Below are 21,224 nucleotides of genomic sequence, written 5' to 3' on the forward strand. Positions count from 1 at the left end.
GAGAGAGACACAGAGAGACACAGAGAGACACAGAGAGACACAGAGAGACACAGAGAGACAGTTAGAGAGTTGCTGGCATGATCCCTGACCCCCTCCTCCTGCCCTACCCGCAGCTTTGCCCCTGGCAGCCCGGCCAATTTGTGCAGCCCAGGTAATGCTGACCTGGGCCAGACTCCCCACACGCTGTGAAAGGAACTCTCCCCCCAGCGGTGATGTCCTTTTACACCCGCTTCCCATCAGCTGCCAGCAATGAGGGATAGACTTGGCTGTCCCTCAGTACAGCAACATCGTTCTTCATGTTGCTGTACTGAGGGATAGCCAAGTCTATCTTTCTTGGCTAACAACCTAACCTATGGCCTTCAAGACACAAGTAAATTTTTGTGCCTTATTTGTAGGTAAAAAATAGCGTCTTCATTGCCGGGAAATACAGATAAGTTATTTATATAATGTGTAATACATTGAGGGCCCAACCAGATAAAGGCTTACAGATAACCAATGTTGTAACGGACCGTGGGGGGGGGGGGGTGGGGGGGAGATTGGTAGTATTGGTGTCGGATATTGCTGATTGCCCGCTATAACCGAGTAAGGTAAAGCGATCACTCAGCAAAACTAGTTGTTTTCAAATACAACATTTTTTTTAACAGCTGAAAATGTATTTTTGTTACTATAGCTAAAAATACCAAAGGCTGTTTGTTACATTGTTTAAGGGAGTATCATTGCACAAGTGTCGATAGAAGCGGTTGCTTGTCAATTTCGATGGCCTCCTGCAGTGCAACTAGCAGCCGGTATTCTTCAAGAGGCAGTGGTGTGTGATTATGGTGGGGGAACTCCATCCACTATAGCCTGACATTTTCACATGCCCATTTTAGCTGTTTTGTTTTATTCACCCTGGTCATCCCAGGCCAACAGGCTTTTATTGGCATATCTTTCATTTTCGTGGAAGATACCTAGAGTGCACTTGAACCATCTCTTCCTTAAAGGCTAGCTTGGTTCCGTTACTTTTAATTTACCCAGTCCTATTAATTTACCCCATTGAGACTGTCCCTTCTCCAGCTGACTATTTTTTACCTTTTCAGTCCAACAATTTTCATACCTATTCTAAACGTTATGATACGATGATCTACCACTGCGCCAACATGCCGCCCGGCTCAGTAAATCTGCTCAGTAGAAAACACCTTTCAAATTCTGCATCAGACAACACATATTTCAGCAGGGACTATGGGCCTGCAGTTGTCAAGGAGCAAAATCAAAATATAATCATAACTTGAAACAAAACAGAAATAATGTGTTTGATATGTCCAGGTTACAAACCAATAGTATGAACATTGAATTCTGCCATTTTAGGTAACTAACCTAAAACAACCCTTTCCCTTTCACTGCCAACATCTCTTCCTCTGGCCTCACATTCCGTGCCTCTTCTCTCCTTTGCCTTTGTCCACCCATTCAACATTTAAACCACAACCATCTGTTCTGAGAGACTTCCGAGGACAGCACACTGGTGTAGTTGGTAGAGCTGCTGCCTCACAGCACCAGAGACCTGGGTTTGATCCTGACTTTGACTGCTGTATGTGTGGCGTTTGTACATTCGTCCTGTGACCACATGGGTTTCCTCGTGGTGCTGTGGTTTCCTCCCACATCCTGAAGACAAGCAGGTTTGTAGGTTAATTGGCCCTCTGTAAATTACCCCCTAGTGTGTAGAGAATGGATGAGTACATGGAATAACATAGAACTAGTGCAAAATGGCAATGGATGGTCAGTGTGGACATGATGTGGAAACAAATAGCAGCTGATGCTGATTTATACCAAAGATAGAAATAAAGTGCACGAGTAACTCAACGGATCAGGCAGCATCTCTGGAGATGCTGTCTGACCAATTGAGTTACTCCAGCACTTTGTGTCCATCGTCCGGGTGGATTTGGTGAGCCGAAGAACCTGTTTCCACGGTGTATCTGTAAACAAAACAAAACTCAGGTATATGTCTGAGATGACTTTCAAAATGCATTGTGTCCAGCCTGATCATCAGATGGAATATTGCATTTTGACAGGTTGAAACAGTGCATGGGACATAAACGGTTTCATTCTTTAGTTTACAATTTAGAGATACGGAGCAGAAAAAATCTCTTCGGCCCACCAAGTCCACACCGACCATTGACCCCTGTACACTAACTCTATCCTACACACTAGGAATAGTTTTCAATTTTTACCAAAACCAATTAACCTGCAAACCTGTAGGTCTTTGGAGTGCGGGAGAAATCCGGAGCACCCGGAGAAAACCCATGCGGTCAAGAGGAGAACATACAAACTCCGTACAGTCAGCACCCGTAGTCAGGGTCAAACGCGCATCTCTGCCGCTGTAAGACAGCAACTCTGCCACTGCGCCACCGCGCCGTTCTGCTATGATGTCCCTGAAATTCTAACTTTCTTTCTGCCCATCCATCAATGAAAATAAATCACTGGCCAATGAGAGAGATAAAAAATAGGGCTGAAGGATTTGGTTTCAGTTAAATAATTCTACGAAAAGAGCAGGAGGTCTACCTGAGACAGAGATTAGCCATGCAGTACACAGCTGCCCTCCGCAGGTCCACATCTGACTCTGTCGGTGCACTCAGTTGCAGTAAGATGCCATTTTTTCCAAGTAGGTCTGGAAGGAACTAGAAAAAAACATTTTAAAATACATCTCACATTTATCATCAACCTTAACTATTACAGGTTTGTGTTGAAGGTCTTCAAAGTAAAAGAAAAAAAGTCCAACACCAATTTTCCGGCAACAATTTTCCGGCACCTCCTTTAACTGGACAAAATTATGAGAGCGCACCTGAAATCCCCCCTGGAAGTCCCCCCGAAAATGTGGCACCTAGGCCGGGTGAGGCGGCTGATCTCAACCTCATCGGGACGCGCGGCCGATCAGCGGGTGGAAGATGCCCCCTGTCACCGGGGCACTGGAACTCTGGCCCGTCCAGAGCGGCGGATCCATTCCTATAGGCGACATCCGAGGCCGACTTTGCGGCCGGTATCTCAGCTCCCCGGCAGCCTAGATCAGAGCTGCCAAGTTTTGTCAGAGCATTTCAGTATTCTAGTACCTGAAAATCAGTATTTTGCTGAGGAAATCTGTATTTTTACCCAGTGGCAGTTTGCTGAAAAAAAAACATCTTTTTTATGTGCGGTCATACCCATGTAAGAGTACAAGAATACATAACTTTGCTACCAATTGACATGTCTTCTACGCACCGTACTTGACAGTGCATTCATTGCCATCTCTTTGTATACTACTTTTTGAACGGCTGCTTCCTGCTTTTAGCACCAGATAATGATGTAGAAGCCATTTTGGAAGCCTCCCTCTCCCTCCCTCTCTCTCTCTCTCCCTCCCTCGCTCTCTCCCTCCTTTCTCTCTTTCCCTCCCTCTCCCTCCCTCCCCCCCCCTCTCCCCCCCTCCCTCCCCCTCTCTCTCTCCCTCCCCCTCTTTCCCTCCCATCCTCCCTCTCCATCCCTCTCCCTCCCTCACTGCTTCCTATTTTTCTCCCTCCGTGTCTTATTCCCTCCCTCCCTCTCACTCCCCCTCTCCTTCTCCCACTCTCCCTCCTTCTCCCTCTCTCCCTCCCCGAACAGTCTGTGACCCATAGCGCTGTGGCCATAGCGCTATGTATAAAGCCCATAGCGTTCCAGCTGGTAGCGCTATATTTAGAACCAGACAACTCTTTGTTTAAATTCCCATACGCTAAACTGACAGCGCTGTTTAAACCTGGAGCGGGACAGGCAGATAAAATATTACAAAAATAATCATCCAGATCTTGACATTTTAAATATTAATAGATTTAATCTGCTATAATTTTTAGAGGTACAGCATGACTTTTTATATCCTTGCATTTTTTAAGCAGTAAGATTAAAAACGCAAAATGGTACATCCGTATTCTTATCGCATTTCCGTACAAAATGCGGAAAATCCGTACTACTTGGCAGCTCTGCTACATGCACCGATCCAGGATTCCTCTCAGAGGCCCACATCAGACGGCGGGCGTACCCGTCCAACCACATTTTTGTCAGATTTGGCAAATCTCAGGTCAACGGGGTCTGGCCCGGTAGTCCTGCCAGGAAATTAGACAATAGGTGCAGGAATAGGCCATTTGGCTCTTCGACCCAGCACCGCCATTTAATGTGATCATGGCTGATCATCCCCAATCAGTACCCCGTTCCTGCCTTCTCCCCATATCCCCTGACTCCGCTATTTTTAAGAGCCCTATCTAGCTCTCTTGAAAGCATCCAGAGAACCTGCCTCCACCGCCCTCCGAGGCAGAGAATTCCACAGACTCACCACTCTCTGTGACCTGTGACCAAATTGTCACCTCGGCCCCGCGGGCGGTGCCGATCAGACTCTCATCGAGACTGCCAAGGGCAATTTGTTAACCAGCGCCCAGGCTGCCCTTGCAACAAATGCAAGTTTTGCTGTAAAACTAATTGACACTTAATATATGTTTATTTAAATTTCTAGCATTCCCAGGCACTTTAGAGAGACAGGAGTGGCATATTTAGTGGGTTAGAGGTGCATTGTAGTATCATTATTTCGTGACCTCTGTTGGTCCGGCTAAACAGATATTAAGGCCCAGGAACCAAGGGTGCCGGAGAATTGGTGATGGACCTTTACGAGCGCCAGTCGGCATTACCACAGATATTGAGCATTTTCAATGTTTTCCTCAATCTTGAAAACTGGCTGATCAGGAGTTTGATGACATTCATTATGAGGAAGAGCAGGTGAACTCAGCAACATTTTTATTTAAACTGAAACCGAATGTCTTTGTTTCCCATTTCTGCTGAATGTCCGTGTGCCAGCTCTTTGATGCTTCGATCAATCTGTTCCCCGTTGTTGTGGATTTACTTTTGCTTTTCTCAAATAAAATAGCTTTCACAATCCTTTCACATTACTAATACATTTCGCTGTGGAAAAGATTTAATAGGAATCTGAGGGGTAACTTTTTCACACAAAGGGTGGTGGCAGTATGTAACAAGCTGCCAGAGAAGGTAGTTGAGGCATCACAACATTTAAGACACAGTTAGACAGGTACATAGATAGGACAGGTTTGGAGGGATATGGGCCAAATGCTGGCAGGTGGGACTAGTGTAACGGGGACATGTTGGCCAGAGTGGGCACATTGGGCCGAAGGGCCTGTTTCCACGCTGTATGACTCTTTGACTCCACTTCCGTGTCACCGCATGACTGACTTTATACTCATTCAACACACATCAGGATAGCCTGCAATTTCCCACATCCAGATGGATCTCCTTTACACCACCTTAAACATAACAGGAGATCTGCAACATATCCTTGATCCTAAATCAAAAGCACAAACATACCTTCTGGCAGCGTGGCCCGTTGCCGTAGACGAGAGCAGCCACCGCCTGCAGTATTTCAACATGAGTCCAAGAGTTGCACTGCTGTAGGGCTCGGATGCAGTAGGAGAGGAGTAATTCCAAGCTCTGTTCATCCACTGTTACCTTAGAGAAGAACAACCATACATCTCACATCTTGGCCAATATTCAGCCACAAATGAAAATAGCTGACCATCCGTTACACACAAAGGTAGACAAAAGCGCTGGAGAAACTCAGCGGGTGAGGCAGCATCTATGGAGCGAAGGAATAGGTGACGTTTCAGGTCGAGACCCTTCTTCAGACTGATGTGGGGGTGGGGGAGGGCAGGAAGAAGAAAGCAAGAGGCGGAGACAGTGGGCCGTGGAAGAGCTGGGTAGGGAAGAGGAAAGAGGGAGAAAGCAAGGACTACCTGAAAGTGGAGGTCAATATTCATACCGCTGGGTGTAAACTACCATCCATTACACACATCCATTATCCATTACACAAATGATAGTTTCCCAAAAGAGATACACCTACTCCATAATTATCCTATTTACTATTTACTGCAGAAAACTGCTGAATCGCAGAAAGATCTTGGGATCTGTGTACAGAATTAATTAAATACAAGTTTAATTTAGTTTCGAGATACAGCGCGGAAACAAGCCCTTCAGCCCACCAAGTCTGCGCCGACAAGTGATCCCTGCACACTTTATACAATCCAACACACACTAGGGACAATTTACAATTCTATCAAGCCAATTAACCTACAAATCTGTCTGTCTTTGGAGTGTGGGAGGAAACTGGAGAACCCGGAGAAAACCTATGCAGGTCAAGTGAAGACTCCGTACAGACAGGTCATGGTCAGGATCGAACCCAGGTCTCTGGCGCAGTAAGACAGCAACTCTACCGCTGTGTAGGGGGTGCTGACCTGTGCGCGGCTGCCCTGCCAGCAGTGGTCTGTCTTTTCACCGTTTTATTTTTATTTTTAGTTAGTTAAAGTGTTTTGTTTGGAGGTCTTGACTTTTTTGTGTGGGGGGTGGGAAGGGGGAAACTGCCTTTCAGGGTCCCTACCTGGTCGGAGAGGCAGCTTTTCTCCGGGCTGCAGCTTCGACCCGTCCTCGCGGCCTACCAGCGGGCCTGGAGCGGCGTTTCCTGTCGGGGACCGCCCAGAACCTCGGCTTCGGCGGCGGCACAGCGCTGGAGCGCTATCACGGAGCGGGCGATGCCTTGCCTGGGTCGCCGCGCTGGAGCTCCGGTGAGCTGGACCGGCGAAAAACATTGCGGAGCTGCGGGTCTGAGGAGCGACCAGCTGCGGGCGGCGGCGCTGAACTGTACATCGGGAGCCTGGGATCTCGCGATGAGATTGCCAGTAGTGGAACTCCAAACGGCGCGGCCTTGTCGGCTTCGGAAGCCGCGGCCTCCAGTACGGAAGCGGCCGTTCCAGGGTTCCCAAGCCGCTGAGAGGACTCTCCCGACGCCGGACCAACATCACCTGGTGAGAACGGCCTGAGGCAACTGTGGAGGCCTCAATAGGCCCGATTATGGGTGGACATGGGGATGGGACTGGAATCTGTGCCTTCCCTCATAATGGGAACCATTGTGGGGGGATGTTTTTATGTTTAAATGTCTTTATTACTGTTATGTCTGTATTCTTTCTTTATGTGCTGCATGGCAAGAAGCATTTCACTACACTACACCTAGGTGTATGTGACAATAAAATAATAATTGAACCATTGAACCATTGCCACCATGCCCCCCTGTTATTAAAGATTATTTCTTGAATATTAAGTCTGAATAACCACTAACACTAAAGTTGGTTCTGAAGGAGGGTCTCAACCAAAAATGTCACCTGTTCTCTAGAGACACTGTCTGTCCCCCAACACTTTATGTCCTTTTTGTAAACAAGCATATGCATTTTCTTAGTTCAACACATTGGTTTCTCAGTTTGATCTTGGGGGATAGAAAATAGAAACATAGAAAATAGGTGCAGGAGTAGGCCATTCGGCCCTTCGAGCCTGCACCGCCATTCAATATGATCATGGCTGATCATCCATCTCAGTATCCTGTACCTGCCTTCTCTCCATACCCCCTGATCCCTTTAGCCACAAGGGCCACATCTAACTCCCTCTTAAATATAGCCAATGAACTGGCCTCAACTACCTTCTGTGGCAGAGAATTCCACAGATTCACCACTCTCTGTGTAAAAAATGATTTTCTCATCTCGGTCCTAAAAGACTTCCCCCTCATCCTTAAACTGTGACCCCTTGTTCTGGACATCCCCAACATTGGGAATAATCTTCCTGCATCTAGCCTGTCCAACCCCTTAAGAATTTTGTAAATTTCTATAGGATCCCCCCTCAATCTTCTAAATTCTAGCGAGAACAAGCCGAGTCTATCCAGTCTTTCTTCATATGCAAGTCCTGCCATCCCAGGAATCAGTTTGGTGAACCTTCCCTGTACTCCCTCTATGGCAAGAATGTCTTTCCTCAGATTAGGTGACCAAAACTGTACGCAATACTCCAGGTGTGGTCTCACCAAGATCCTGTACAACTGCAGTAGAACCTCCCTGCTCCTATACTCAAATCCTTTTGCTAAGAATGCTAACATACCATTCGCTTTCTTCACTGCCTGTTGCACCTGCATGCCTACTTTCAATGGTACATAAAAATGCTGGAGAAACTCAGCGGGTGCAGCAGCATCTATGGAGCGAATGAAATATGTAACGTTTCGGGCCGAAACCCTTCTTCAGACTGATAGGGGGTGGCGGGGAGAAGGAAGGAAAAAGGAGGAGGAGGAGCCCGAGGGCTGGGGGATGGGAGGCGACGGCTCGAGAGCTAACAAAATTGGGAAAATTCAATGTTCATGCCCTCCGGATGCCGGCTCCCCAAGTGGAATATGAGGTGCTGTTCCTAGGGGGACTCTGCCCTTGTTGCGAGTGGGGGGGGGGGATGGGGAGAGAGAGCAGTGTTGCGGGGTATGGAAGAGACCCTGGTGCGAGCCTCATCTATGGTGGCGGAGGGGAATCCCCGTTCCCTGAAGAATGAGGACATTTCAGATGCCCTGGTGTGGAACGCCTCATCCTGGGAGCAGATGTGGCGTAGGCGGAGGAATTGGGAGTGGGGGATGGAGTCCTTACAGGAGGCAGGGTGGGAAGAAGTGTAGTGCAGATAGCCATGGGAGTCAGTGGGTTTGTACTTTCAATGACTGGTGTACCATGACACCCAGGTCTCGTTGCATCTCCCCTTTTCCTAACCGGCCACCATTCAGATAATAGTCTACTTTCCTGTTTTTGCCACCAAAGAGGATAACCTCACATTTAGCCACATTATACTGCATCTGCCATGCATTTGCCCAGTCACCCAACCTATCCAAGTCACCTTGCAGCCTCCTAGCATCCTCCTCACAGCTAACACTGCCCCCCAGCTTCGTGTCATCCGCAAACTTGGAGATGTTGCATTCAATTCCCTCATCCAGATCATTAATATATATTGCAAATAGCTGGGGTCCCAGCACTGAGCCTTGCGGTACCCCACTAGTCACTGCCTGCCATTCTGAAAAGGACCTGTTTACTCCTACTCTTTGCTTCCTGTCTGCCAGCCAGTTCTCTATCCACATCAATACTGAACCCCCAATACCGTGTGCTTTAAGTTTGCATACTAATCTCTTATGTGGGACCTTGGCGAAAGCCTTCGGAAAGTCCAGATAATCCTAATATGGTGACCTCTATTTATCATTACTACTTGGAAAAATATGACCAGTAACCTTTGAGCTGTAAAGGCAGCTTATGCCGAACTAACTTAGTTGTTCTTCTTGTGGTGATTACTATTATAGTGGACAAGGAACGAGTCTATGGATGTTATTCATATTTAGTTTAGTATAGAGATAAAGTGCAGAAACAGGCCCTTCGGCCCACCGAGTATGTGCCGACCAGCGATCACCCTGTACACTAGCACTATCCCACACACGCTAAGGACAATTTACAATTTTTACCAAGCCAATTACCCCTACAATCCAGTACGCTTTAGAGTGTGGGAGAATACCAAAGCTCCCGGAGAAAACCCATGCAGGTCACGGGGAGAAAGTACAAACTCTGTACAGGCAGCACCCGTAGTCAAGATCAAACCCGTGTCTCTGGCGCTGTAAGGCATCAACTCTACCAGTGGGCCACCGTGCCGCCATGAAATTTCAGGAGGCAATCAATAAAGTTCCACATGTGAGATAGTCTCAAAATTGAGAACATTTTGAAGTGGAGCCAACCCGCTGACCTACGCTGAGAACAGGTTCGGAGTTAGAAAACGGTGGCATAATGTGATGGCTGCTTTCATCCACAGATTTAGTGAGGAGATTCCAATTTTCATTGTATTTAATACCAAACCACACAACAAAGTTAAATGTCACTGCAAGTAAGCAGTTCAAAAAATATACGGTTGCAAGGAAAGGATATTGATGGATCAAGTAAAATTATGGCAGATGGAATTTGATATGATATGAAGAAATCTGAGGTCACCCACTTCAAACCTAAAGATGGATTAGAGTAATTTATAATTGAAAGAGGCTTGAGAATTGCTGAATAGCAGAAAGATCGTGGGGTCCGTGTACAGAATTCATTAAGTTCAAGATATAATTAAAAAGGTTTGTGCTACTCCTTGCTTCTGGGAGAAAGCTACGCTACAGATGTGCAAAGCTGATTCTTCGACCACATTTGCACTGGTACTGGGTACTTCTTCTTCTTTCGTGTGGCGTGCACAACCTGTTGGACAACTTGTTCTATTTGATCTTCCGTTTGTGCACGTCGAGTTGATTGCATTAGTCAAAACGGGGCGGACCACGTGAAGGTTGCAATTTTCCACCCCGTACTGGGTACTGCATCCTCAGTAAAGAAATATTGGCCATGGAGGGAGTGCAGTGCCATAATATTGGAATAATGCAAGAACTAAAGGGGGTCGCATTATAAAAAGAGAATGCATATCTACTGTGTCCGCTGTTCAAGATGTGGACTCCTATATATTGGCGAGACCAAACACAGGCTCGGCGATCGTTCCACTGAACACCTCCACTCAGTTGGCCTAGGCCTATGTAATCTCCCGGTTGCTAAACACTTGAACTCCCCCTCCCACTCTCATCCTTACCTTTCTGTCCTGGGCCTCCTCTACTGTCAGTGAGGTCACACACAAATTGGTGGAACATCATCTCATATTTTGCTTGGGCAGCTTATAACCCAGCGGTATGAACATTGATTTCCCTACCTTCGTAACCATAGAGAGGCACAAAAAGCTGGAGTAACTCAGCGGGACAGGCAGCATCTCTGGAGAGAAGGAATGGGTGGTGTTTCAGGTCGAGACCCTTTTTCAGGTTAGAGATAAGGGAACTGGAAGATATAGGCGATAATGTAGAGAGATAAAGAACAATGAACGAGAGATATACAAAAAAGTAACGAAAAGGGCCATTGTTAGCTGTTTGTTAGGTCTGCTTCTTATCGAGTCCACACACAAGATTAGATGTCGTTCAGTCAGAGCTGAACACACTTCTCAGCATCTGTATACAATGGTGTCTGTCTTGTCGCTTCTTGTGCATCTTGTGTGTGGTGATGGAAAGATTGGCCGAAACAGGACCGCGACGTGAATGCTCTTTCCTTGACCCCGTTTGTTAGGTGAAAAGGAGAAGCTAGTGCGACTTGGGTGGCGGAGGGATAGAGAGAGAGGGAATGTCGGGGCTTCCTGAAGTTAGAGAAATCAATATTCATACCACTGGACTGTAATCCACCCAGGCGAAATATGAGACGCTGTTCCTCCAAATAGCGTTTAGCTTCACTCTGACAATGGAGGAGAACTAGGACAGAAAGGTCTGTGTGGGAATGGGAAGGAGAATTAAAGTGTTCAGCAATCGGGAGATCAGGTAGGTTCAGGCGGACTGAGCGAAACGATCGCCCAGTCTACGTTTGGTCAAGCCGATTTATGAGTCCACATCTGGAACAACAGATGCAGTAGATGAGGTTGGAGGAGATGCAAGTGAACCTCTGCCTAACCTGAAAGGACTGACGGGGTACCTGGACAGAGTTGAGGGAGGAGGCTTTTCCTCTCTCTCTCCGTCCCTCCCCCGTCCTAGTTCTCCGACTTCTGTTGCCCTCCTGATTAAATATTACTGATTGTAATATTCCCCTCAGTTAACAATGAACCATTCTACATTTCCTTATCAGCATCTGCTTAGATCTGTCGTTTTCACACAGCCTTCCGACTCTCGACTCCCTCTTGGTCTGAAGAAGGGTCTCGGCCTGAAACATCACCCATTCCATCTCTCCAGATGCTGTCCCGCAAAGTTACTCCAGCATTTTGTGTCTATATTCTTTTGCATATTTCTAAAGATGTATTCCCGTCAGAACATAAACTTAAAGGGTCATCAACTTAAAGTCCTTAAAGGGCCTGTCCCACTTGGGCGTAATTTGCGCGTCATGCAGGTGGCGCGCGATGATATTGTGAACCCCATAATCCTGGGGATGTCATGTAAATGACGCGCAAATGACGCCCAAGTGGACAGGCCCTTTAGCTGATTAATGTATTACAAAGAACAGTTCCCCTTTCAAAGAGAGAAACCATTTCTTCTGGTGGGGTGGGGGGGGGGGGCTTAAAAATCAGGTGTAGGAATGAACTGCAGACGTTGGTTTATACCAAAGATTGACACAAAGTGCTAGAGTAACTCAGCAGGCCAGGCAGCATCTCTGGAGAGAAAGACGTTTCGGGTCGGAACCCTACTTCAGACCTTGTCTAGAAATCAGATGCTTACATATCAGAGCTTGTCCATTTACATTCTAGTGACATCAGAAATCTCTTCTTCACACAATAGATAATGTCATGAATTTTGTTCCTCCAGAAGCCAGACGTTGATGATTGTTTGTTAGAAATGGGATATTATGAACATAGACAAACCGAGTAATTAAAGCCAAGATACTGAACAGCTATAATTTAGACACAAAATGCTGGAGTAACTCAGCGGGACAGGCCGCATTAAGTGTCTATCTTCGGTTTAAACCAGCATCTGCAGTTCCTTCCTACAGCTAAAATTTAGTTTAGAGATACAGCACGGAAACAGGACCTTCGGCCCACCGAATCCACGCCTACCAGCAATCCCCGCACACTTTTCTACACAAATTAGGGACATTTTTTACCAAACCAATTAACCTACAAACCTTTGGAGTGTGGTAGGAAACTGGCCCTGGGAAAATGCACGCAGGTCACAGGGAGAACGTACAAACTCCGTAAAGACAGCACCCATAATCAGGATTGAACCTGGGTTTCTGGCTCTAGAAGGCAGCTACTCTACCACTGCTCCACCGTGTATGGTGGAACACTCTTAAGGGGCTGAACGGCCCACCTTCTTGTGTTCAATGCCTCTCCACATGGTAGAAATGACTTTTCTCATTCCAATTTAGTTTATGAGTTACTCCTTGACTTCCAGAACATAAAAGTCTAAGATCACAATTAAGGCCAGTAGCTCGCATACATTTACAGATCTTATATCTCCAATTTGAATACATAGGAACACTGAATTTATGTTTTACAGTATTGTCCTGAATACATATTCCAATGCCATCAGATTCTGTGCCTCCCTTTCCATGGCCTTCTTATAAAATTCCAAAGCTCAAGTTTCCCAAGTGTTTACTGTAATCTCTTTGGTGATGGCTGATAAGTTGCCGATGTCCACGTGACAGGTATTTCAGCCAGGTGGCCATTATTCAACCACAGAGTCACACTCATATCGTGCCATACATTCATGTTCAAACATTTCTAGGAGAATTCACCGGACCAGAACCGGATCTGTTTCCTCTTCATTGGTTGACAGAGTTATTAATACCAATTCAACATTTTATTTAAGTTCATACCTGCAAGCGGTTGAGCAAATGATGGATTAGTTGGCACATTTTGCTCACCAGATGCTCCTGGTTTAACTGGACAAGTCGACAGGCTTGGACTAGCAGCGAACACACATCCTACAAGTGGAAAGTAAATTAATGAGACTTCTTTCTGCAGACATTGAATTAGTTTTCATTGTTGATAGAATTGGTGATTTATAATTGGTACATTTGCCAATTCAAAAATCCATTAGAACATTATTAAGGCAGCATGATGAACTACCTATCCTACGCATTACTCTTGTATTGAGGGGCTTCTTACAGTTTCATCTTATATTTAGCTGTCAGCATATCAATAGATTTCATACATTTTTCAGCAGCTGGATCCAACTTATCTCCGTCAGAATTTAAACTGGAGTTTTCCAGTTTTAAACTTCTCTACCAGTTGCTATCTTATGCACTGCTTAACATGTCTTCTTAACTATCTTCTGTGGTCTCCTTTACATTGGAGACAACAAGCATAGACTAGGCGGCTGTTTTGCTGAACATGTGCTCGGCCCGCCAAGGCCTGCTAGATTTTCCAGTTGCCGACCATTTTAACTCCCCTTCCCATTCCCACATTGAACTTTCTGTTCCGGGCCTCCTCCATTGTCAAAGTGAGGCCACACACAACCTGGAGGAACAGTATCTCATTCCGCTAGGGTATCTTACTACCCAATAGTGTGAACATTGAATTCTCCAATTTTAGGTAACTATAATGAACAAACACATCAACACCTCCGCCCAGCTCTTCCCTATGTCTCACGTGGATATGCACCTTTTTCACCACAATTCTGCCCACTTTCACCTACTCCCCTTCTACCCATACTCTTTCCTCTGGCTTCACATTTCACACATCTTATCTCCTTATCTCACAGCCTTTTGTCTTTTCATCTCTGGCAATTGTCCAATGATCTGCCAATGAAACCCCTCCTCCACCCCCTTCACCTGCCTGGCTGGGTTTGTCCCCCCCCCCCCCACCTTTTCCACCTCCCCCCCACACAATCAGCCTGATAAGGGTCCCGACCCAAAATACCACTTATTCATGCAGAATTAAAGAACTGCTGGTTTATACCAAAGATAGACACAACATGCTGGAGTAACTCAGCGGGACAAGGAGAATGGGTGGGGTGCAGTGGGAAGGGGGTAAGAGGTACTATTTGACATTGGAGAATTCAATGTTCATATTGTTGGATTGCCAGCAACCCAAGCGGAATATGAGGATTGACAATAGACACAAAATGCTGGAGTGACTCAGCGGGACAGGCAGCATCTCTGGGGAGAAGGAATGTGTGACGTTTCAGGTCTAGACCCTTCTTCTGGAGTTTAGAAGGTGAAGGGGGGGACCTCATTGAAACTTAGAGAATAATGATACAGATATAGATAGAGAGGATGTGGAAAGGATGGGAGAATCTAGGACCAGAGGTCATAGCCTCAGAATTAAAGGGCCTTCTTTTAGAAAGGAGGTAAAGAGGAACTTCTTTAGAGGGTAGTTAATCTGTGGAACTCATTGCCACAGAGGGCTGTGGAGGCCAAGTCAGTGGATATTTTTAAGTCAGAGATACGCACATTTTTGATTAGAACAAGTCAAGGGTTACGGGGAGAAGGCAGGAAAATGGGATTACGAGGCAGAGATCAGCCATGAATGAATAGCAGAGTAGACTCGATGGGCCAAATGCCCTTATTCTACTCCTATAACTTGTGTGTATGCTCCTTTCCCCTCCTTCGTACACTCAATGTTTGTGTTAAATTTTTATTGTGTATTGTGTGTTCTTTTTTATTGTACCGCTGCTGCAAGTTCATTTCATTTAACTTTATTGTGCACGTGACGTATAAATCTGACTTGAAACTTGAAACCCATTTACGACTCCCTCATTTTCCTTTTACTCCCCGCTCAAACCTCTCCCACCCCCATTCCCTTCCATTTATATCCCTCTCGTTGGCTTCACCTTTCACTCCTCTTCTCCCCGCATCTGACACTCTTCGTCTCCTTTTCACCTCTAGCCTTTATCACTACTTACTCCACACATCCGCCAATCACAACAAAACCTCACCCGTATCCACCTAACACTTGTGTCCACGAAGGAACTGCTGATGCTGGTTTACACCAAAGATTGACATAAAATACTGGAGTAACTCAGCGAGTCAGGCAGCATCTCTGGAGATAAGGAGTTGGGGACGTTTTGGGTTGAGACCCTTCTTCAGACTGAGAGTCAGGGGAGAGGGAAACTAGAGGCATGAAGTGGTTCAGAACAAATCAGAGCCGGCACCTATGACCAAGGAAAGGTGGAGCCCACAATGGTCCATTGTTGGCTGTGGAAAAAGTGATAACGAAGGGATATATGGATGCAAATCGCTTATCCACTTAGCACTTGCCAGGCTATGACCCACCCCACCACTCATTTCCACCTTTCTCCTCCACACCACTGTCTGAAAAAGGTTCACGACCCAAAACGTTATCTGTCCATTTCCTCCACAGATGTTGCCTGACCCCCTGAGTTCCTCCCACACTTTCTGATTTTGCTGGCACTACAAGTACCCGACCGTTAACCATACTCTTGGTTTCCTGCTCTTCAGCTAACTCCCTGACCAGATCAATAACTTGGCCCTTGTTTATGAATGATCCACAGCAACACACACATTATGAAGATCAATCTTTATTCCATAGGCAAACAGGAACATTCAAACAGCCAGCCATTCTCATCTAGCTCCGCTGGCTTGTGAGAGAGAGCGAGCTGGCTGACCTTGCTAGTGTAGAGCTGTGTAGTACCGTAATACCATGTAAAGGGTGGCATGCACATATGTGTAGTGGAGATTATAAACGGTATGAATTAATAAGGGTTCCAATATAGGATTCATCCATTAATTTTACGTGAGTGACTACGTGAAGAACCCGTCCAGCACGCATGCGCGACATGAGCGTTCACGCAGATGCAATAGCGACGAACGGGAGTACGAGCGCTCCCGCTACAAGCCTGAAGGAACGGACCGTTAGGTAAGTACTTACCCACAGGTTCGAATTTACAACTTTGCTCCTCTTTGTTGCTCCAGGGGAAACTGGAGAGAGCAAAGCAGAACAGAGGGAAGCGGCCCCCGTTCGACTCCAGGGAAGGAGCGTTCCGTCAGTGGAGGGGGGAGAGGCGGCACCTGGACTACACACGCTGCGGTCCACAGTCAGGGTACTGAGCCGATGCCCAGTCCGCTAACAGCTGTCTGACCAACAGCAGCGGACTGGAGGGAAACTCAAAAACCGTCCGGTAACCCCTGCATACTCCCGACAAGGAGACTCGCCTCCCGAGAACCGCAGAAATGCCGCCCGAAAACGGCAGGCAGCCTCTAGAGCAAAGTCAGCAACCAAACCTCGGGCTGGAGACAGACACGGAAGATGGAACCGGCACTTCAAACTACCGCCCGAGAGCAAGTAAGTGTCTGTTCTCCAAGCCTAGAGTAAGGTCATGGAGTAAAAAACTCCAGCGAGACTTGTCTCGGGAGCTGGGGCAAGCTCGCCAAGGGAGCATAACACTCCCGCTCCAGTGCACTAACAACACTGGCCATCTCCCTTATCGAGGGATCGATGGCGACCAGGGCTGGGCTGGTCAAGAAGAGGGGTCACTGGCTGAACAACATCGAGAGTATGCTTGAGGTACAGGATCAGGAAGAGCTGCTGGGTGTGGCCGCTACGTGGCTACACCACGAGCGAGATGGCCTTTTCAGTCTAAACTGACGGCCAGCTTACTACCCGTTTTTTCCAAAAAAAACAACAACAAAAAAAACCTCTCCAAGACAGGTAGTCATGATGCGTTGGATTTTATCACGCCTCCCCAAAATTGCATTTACTCAAAGTGCCCACCATTATTGGGGGTACATTGAGCAGGGCATTTAAAAACCCAAATATCTTAAATTGCATTTGATACCCCTGACGTCGGCTATCATTTTCGCATGCTCATTCCAGAGGGGCAGGGTAGTATGGTAAAACACCTGACCCTACTGTTCACAGTATGCTCCGCAACTTCTCGAAGGAAGTCATAAAACCTGCCCTCAACCTAAAAAATTCACAGGACTGTGAGAACGCCGACCTCACAACCACAGATCCTGCTATCTGGCAAGTTACCAAACCAAGCCTAAAAAACTGGACAAAGTGTCCAAGATATTCGGCATCAAGAGGGCAGGGCCTGGAATGAGCACCACACAAAACCAGACAGCAGTACCTCCACGCGTCCACCAGTAGGCGTCTACTTAATGGTACTGGTGAAAGCTCGGGGCCCGCATGCCAGCCCCCGTAAGCCTTCTCAGGCCAGGGTCCAGAGCAGGCCCCATGGAAAATGCGCCACCCCCCAACAACACCATCCCTACAGACAAGGAACCAGAAACCGAAGAAATGAACACACCACTAAACAACAGTGAAGACAGATAAGTATGGTTCCTACCATCACATAAAAGGTGATGGGTTTGTACTAAAAGGGGGGGGGGGGGGGGGGGGTCACACCTGGGTTGGAAGCATGAAGAACTATCACACTTGGTAGTTATATACCAAAAATATTCAAGGATAAAAATTGAATTAAGAAACTTGCCACCAGTTCAGCATGCACCCCAAAGGGGTCTACCCTCCCACTAAAAAAAGAACATGAGGGACTAGCTAATTGGAGAAGATATACAAAGTGGTCATAAAGAAGTCTAATGTGAACCTTTGGTACCAAAAAACCCAAAGATGGTGAATGTCGCACCATCATTGACTTAACCACTTGAGTATTTTCACCAGGTATACACACTTTATGGAAACTTGTAACTGCTAACCATGGATTTCCTAGGATACTTTATGGTAGACATCGACTTAAAAGATGCATACTATTCAGTACCCATTCATAAAAGATTTTCGGAGATACCACAATTTACCTGGATGGGGTAACTATGGCAGTATAAATTATTGACAATGGCTAATATGAGCCAAAACTGTTTCCAGATATTCAAACCAGCCCTGACACTATTAAGGAACATATCGTCATGGCATGTCTCCATGATATTAAAGATAGACAAATCCATGGAAATAGCTAAATCAGCAGCATTAGCTACTAAAACTTATTTAGCCTGGGCTCTGTCATACAATCCAGATAAATCTACGTTGACACCATCCACAACTATTGACTATCTGGTATTCAATTAACTCTATCCACTCATCTATAACATAGCCATAAGGAGAGTCAGCGTATGGCACAACCTGTAACAATTAATGGTAACAATCAACCAACCATTCAACAAAGTGGCAAGAGTAATTGGGAATTAGTAGCAGCATTACCAGCTACTTAACTTGAACCTTTCCATTAGAGCTAAGGTGCTAGTGTTTAAATAAAATAACACATGGTGGCAAATAGACTAATCTGGAGTCGTCATCACTATAGACACTGGGCATAAAACCTAGTTGGAAACATTGAGTACGTTCTATTGGTAAAAGCATATTGTTCAGTAGTGCACCATTTTGCATGTTCGTTTATAAATTAACAACATCACAGTGGTGACATATACCAAACCACTTGGGCGGAATCAAATCGATATCATGTGACAATTTATTTAACAATTGGTAACCGTATGTCGTCAAATTTATTTGACCATCAGCAACTTACCTACCAGGTGAGCTAAATACTGTAAACAGACATATTAAACCAAAGTATTTGCTGAAAATACAAAGCAATATGGAACACCAGATATCGATTTCCTTGTATTCCAATTGAATCACCACGTACCGATGTATGTCGCATGAAACCAGACTTTGAGGCAGCGGCAATGGATACATTCCCGCTGAACTGGGGGGGGGGAATCTAATCTCTATGTTCTCCCCTTTTCTACCTCATCAGTCGGGTACTACGGCCTCATTAGTCAGGTACTACACAAAATACAGATGGACTCTGCTTCAGGTATTTTGATAGTACCCGACTAAACCCACAGTCATGGTTCCCAGTGGTCCTCGACATGGTCATTAAAACCCTAATGATTTTCCCAGTAGCCCAGACTTATCAACTCACCCAGTTTCAGGCATAAGCCACCCATGCCACGATAAATTAAACTACTGGGTTGCAGATTTGAAAAAACCACTGCTGGGCCTGGGTTGCAGAATTGGGAAGACCACTGCTGGGCCTGGATTGTCAGACAGCACTATCGACACGATGACAGCATCCCATCGCATATCCACTAGGGAACATACTTGGCGAACATCAAGAAGTGGGAAGATACTGTTCAAATACAGGAACTACATATTCAACTACAACAAAACCTGTACTGGAGTTCCTGGCAGGTCTTCACGACAATGAAGGACTCAGCTACTGTGCCATCAATACAGCCAGAAGTGCTCTGTCAGCGTACTTAACTCGGGCACCAGGACAACAGGCCATAGGGTACCACCCGCTGGTGATCAAACTCAGGAGAGGCATATTCAACTCTAATCCCCCAGACCTAGGTACACCCAAATCTGGGATGTCAGTGTGGTCCTGACGTACCTTAGGGGATGGTCACCAGCCAGGTCCCTCACCCTGGAACAGCCTACCCTGAAGACGGCCATGCTGATGGCCTTGTCTCAGCACAAAGAGTCCAGTTTCTCCATCTACTGCGATTGGACAATATGGTTATAACACCAGACCGTGTCACATTTACCATTCAGGGGCTGGTCAAACAGAGCAGACCAGGAACATCAGGTCCAGTCATGGAATTCCGGGCATACCCACCTGAACCACGGTTATGTGTCATGACCCACTTATTGAACTACATCGACACAATAAGAAATCCCAGAGGGAGAGAAAAAGCCTTATGGGTCAGCCACAAGAAACTTCATGGTCGGGTGACGAGCCAAACTATCTCAAGTGGCCCAAGCAGGTACTGGGAGTTGCTGGAGTAAATACTAACGTGTATAAATCTTACTCCACCAGGGCAGCATCCACATCGGTGACTAAGAGGATGGACGTGCCTATGGACCACATCCTGGCTACAGCGGGGTGGTCTAGGGAGTATACGTTCCAAACTTTTATAACAAGCCGCTGGCAGAACCTGTATCGTTTGCAGAAAAAGTATTGGAATCTGCAAATATATAATTTAAGCCCGGGGGAGTATTTTGGTCTTGTTATTGTTAATAACACCATTATTGTTTTACAAACAGATTCATGGTTGATTACGATAACATACTTCCTCCCTCGAATGACTTCAGCAGCGAGTGAAGTATGAACTGTTACACGGTTTGAAATCAGAGCTTTAAAATCTTCATGTAGTCACTCACGTGACTCCGAAGTAAAATAGTAAGATTAAACGAGAACTTACCAGTTTGAAGTTTGATCTGTATTTTATGAGGAGTTACGATGAGGGATTACGTGCCCTCCGCTCTCACCCTCAATTATAGAGATCAACTGATATTTTTAGTTCTCCTTTTCTTTACTATGTTTATTTCAATTATTGTGTTTCCTGTGATTCCACACCGCTGCTTTGAAGTATGTCGCGCATGCGTGCTGGACGGGTTCTTCACGTAATCCCTCATCGTAACTCCTCATAAAATACAGATCAAACTTCAAACTGGTAAATTCTCGTTTAATCTTACTATTAATAAGGATTCCACAAGCTTCCAGTTTGGCTAAGAGTGAATGGAAAACAAAATGAAAGCTGCAGTTGTTGGAAATCTGAAATAAAAACAGCAAATGTTAAAAATATTCAAGTGACATCCTTGGAGAAAGAATATAGATAATGTTTCAGGTTGATAATTCATCATCAGAACTTATGGACTTTATTTATTGCCTTCTAGAAATTCATTCTTATTCCACTGTCCACTACTTTAGTCACTGAGAACATAGCATACAACAGCACAAGAGCAGGCCCTTCGGCCCATAGTGTCTGTGCCAAACATGACGGCAAAATTAACTCTTAGCTACCTGCACATAATCCATATCCCTCCATTTCCTGTGCATCCACATGCCTATCCAAAAGTCTATAAAATGCCACTATCGTATCTGTCTCAACCACCACCCC

At 46.0% G+C, this 21,224-nt stretch overlaps 1 protein-coding gene across 3 annotated transcripts in view; it reads right to left on the minus strand.

The window, feature by feature from the left end:
• The window catches only part of heatr6 (HEAT repeat containing 6), a 134,971-nt gene that overhangs the window by 80,567 nt on the left and 33,180 nt on the right, over window positions 1-21,224 (minus strand). For 2 of the 3 annotated variants that reach the window (XM_033045605.1, XM_033045607.1), the window contains exons 2-4: window positions 13,218-13,325; window positions 5,347-5,487; window positions 2,536-2,651 (exon numbers count right to left, since the gene is read on the minus strand). In XM_033045605.1, coding sequence (XP_032901496.1) covers window positions 2,536-2,651; window positions 5,347-5,487; window positions 13,218-13,325 — 365 coding nt within the window. The remainder of the gene's footprint in view (window positions 1-2,535; window positions 2,652-5,346; window positions 5,488-13,217; window positions 13,326-21,224) is intronic. The other variant, XM_033045606.1, reaches the window with a different exon arrangement.

This window comes from Amblyraja radiata, chromosome 28 (assembly GCF_010909765.2).
Source record: "Amblyraja radiata isolate CabotCenter1 chromosome 28, sAmbRad1.1.pri, whole genome shotgun sequence".
NCBI classification, from domain to species: domain Eukaryota; kingdom Metazoa; phylum Chordata; class Chondrichthyes; order Rajiformes; family Rajidae; genus Amblyraja; species Amblyraja radiata.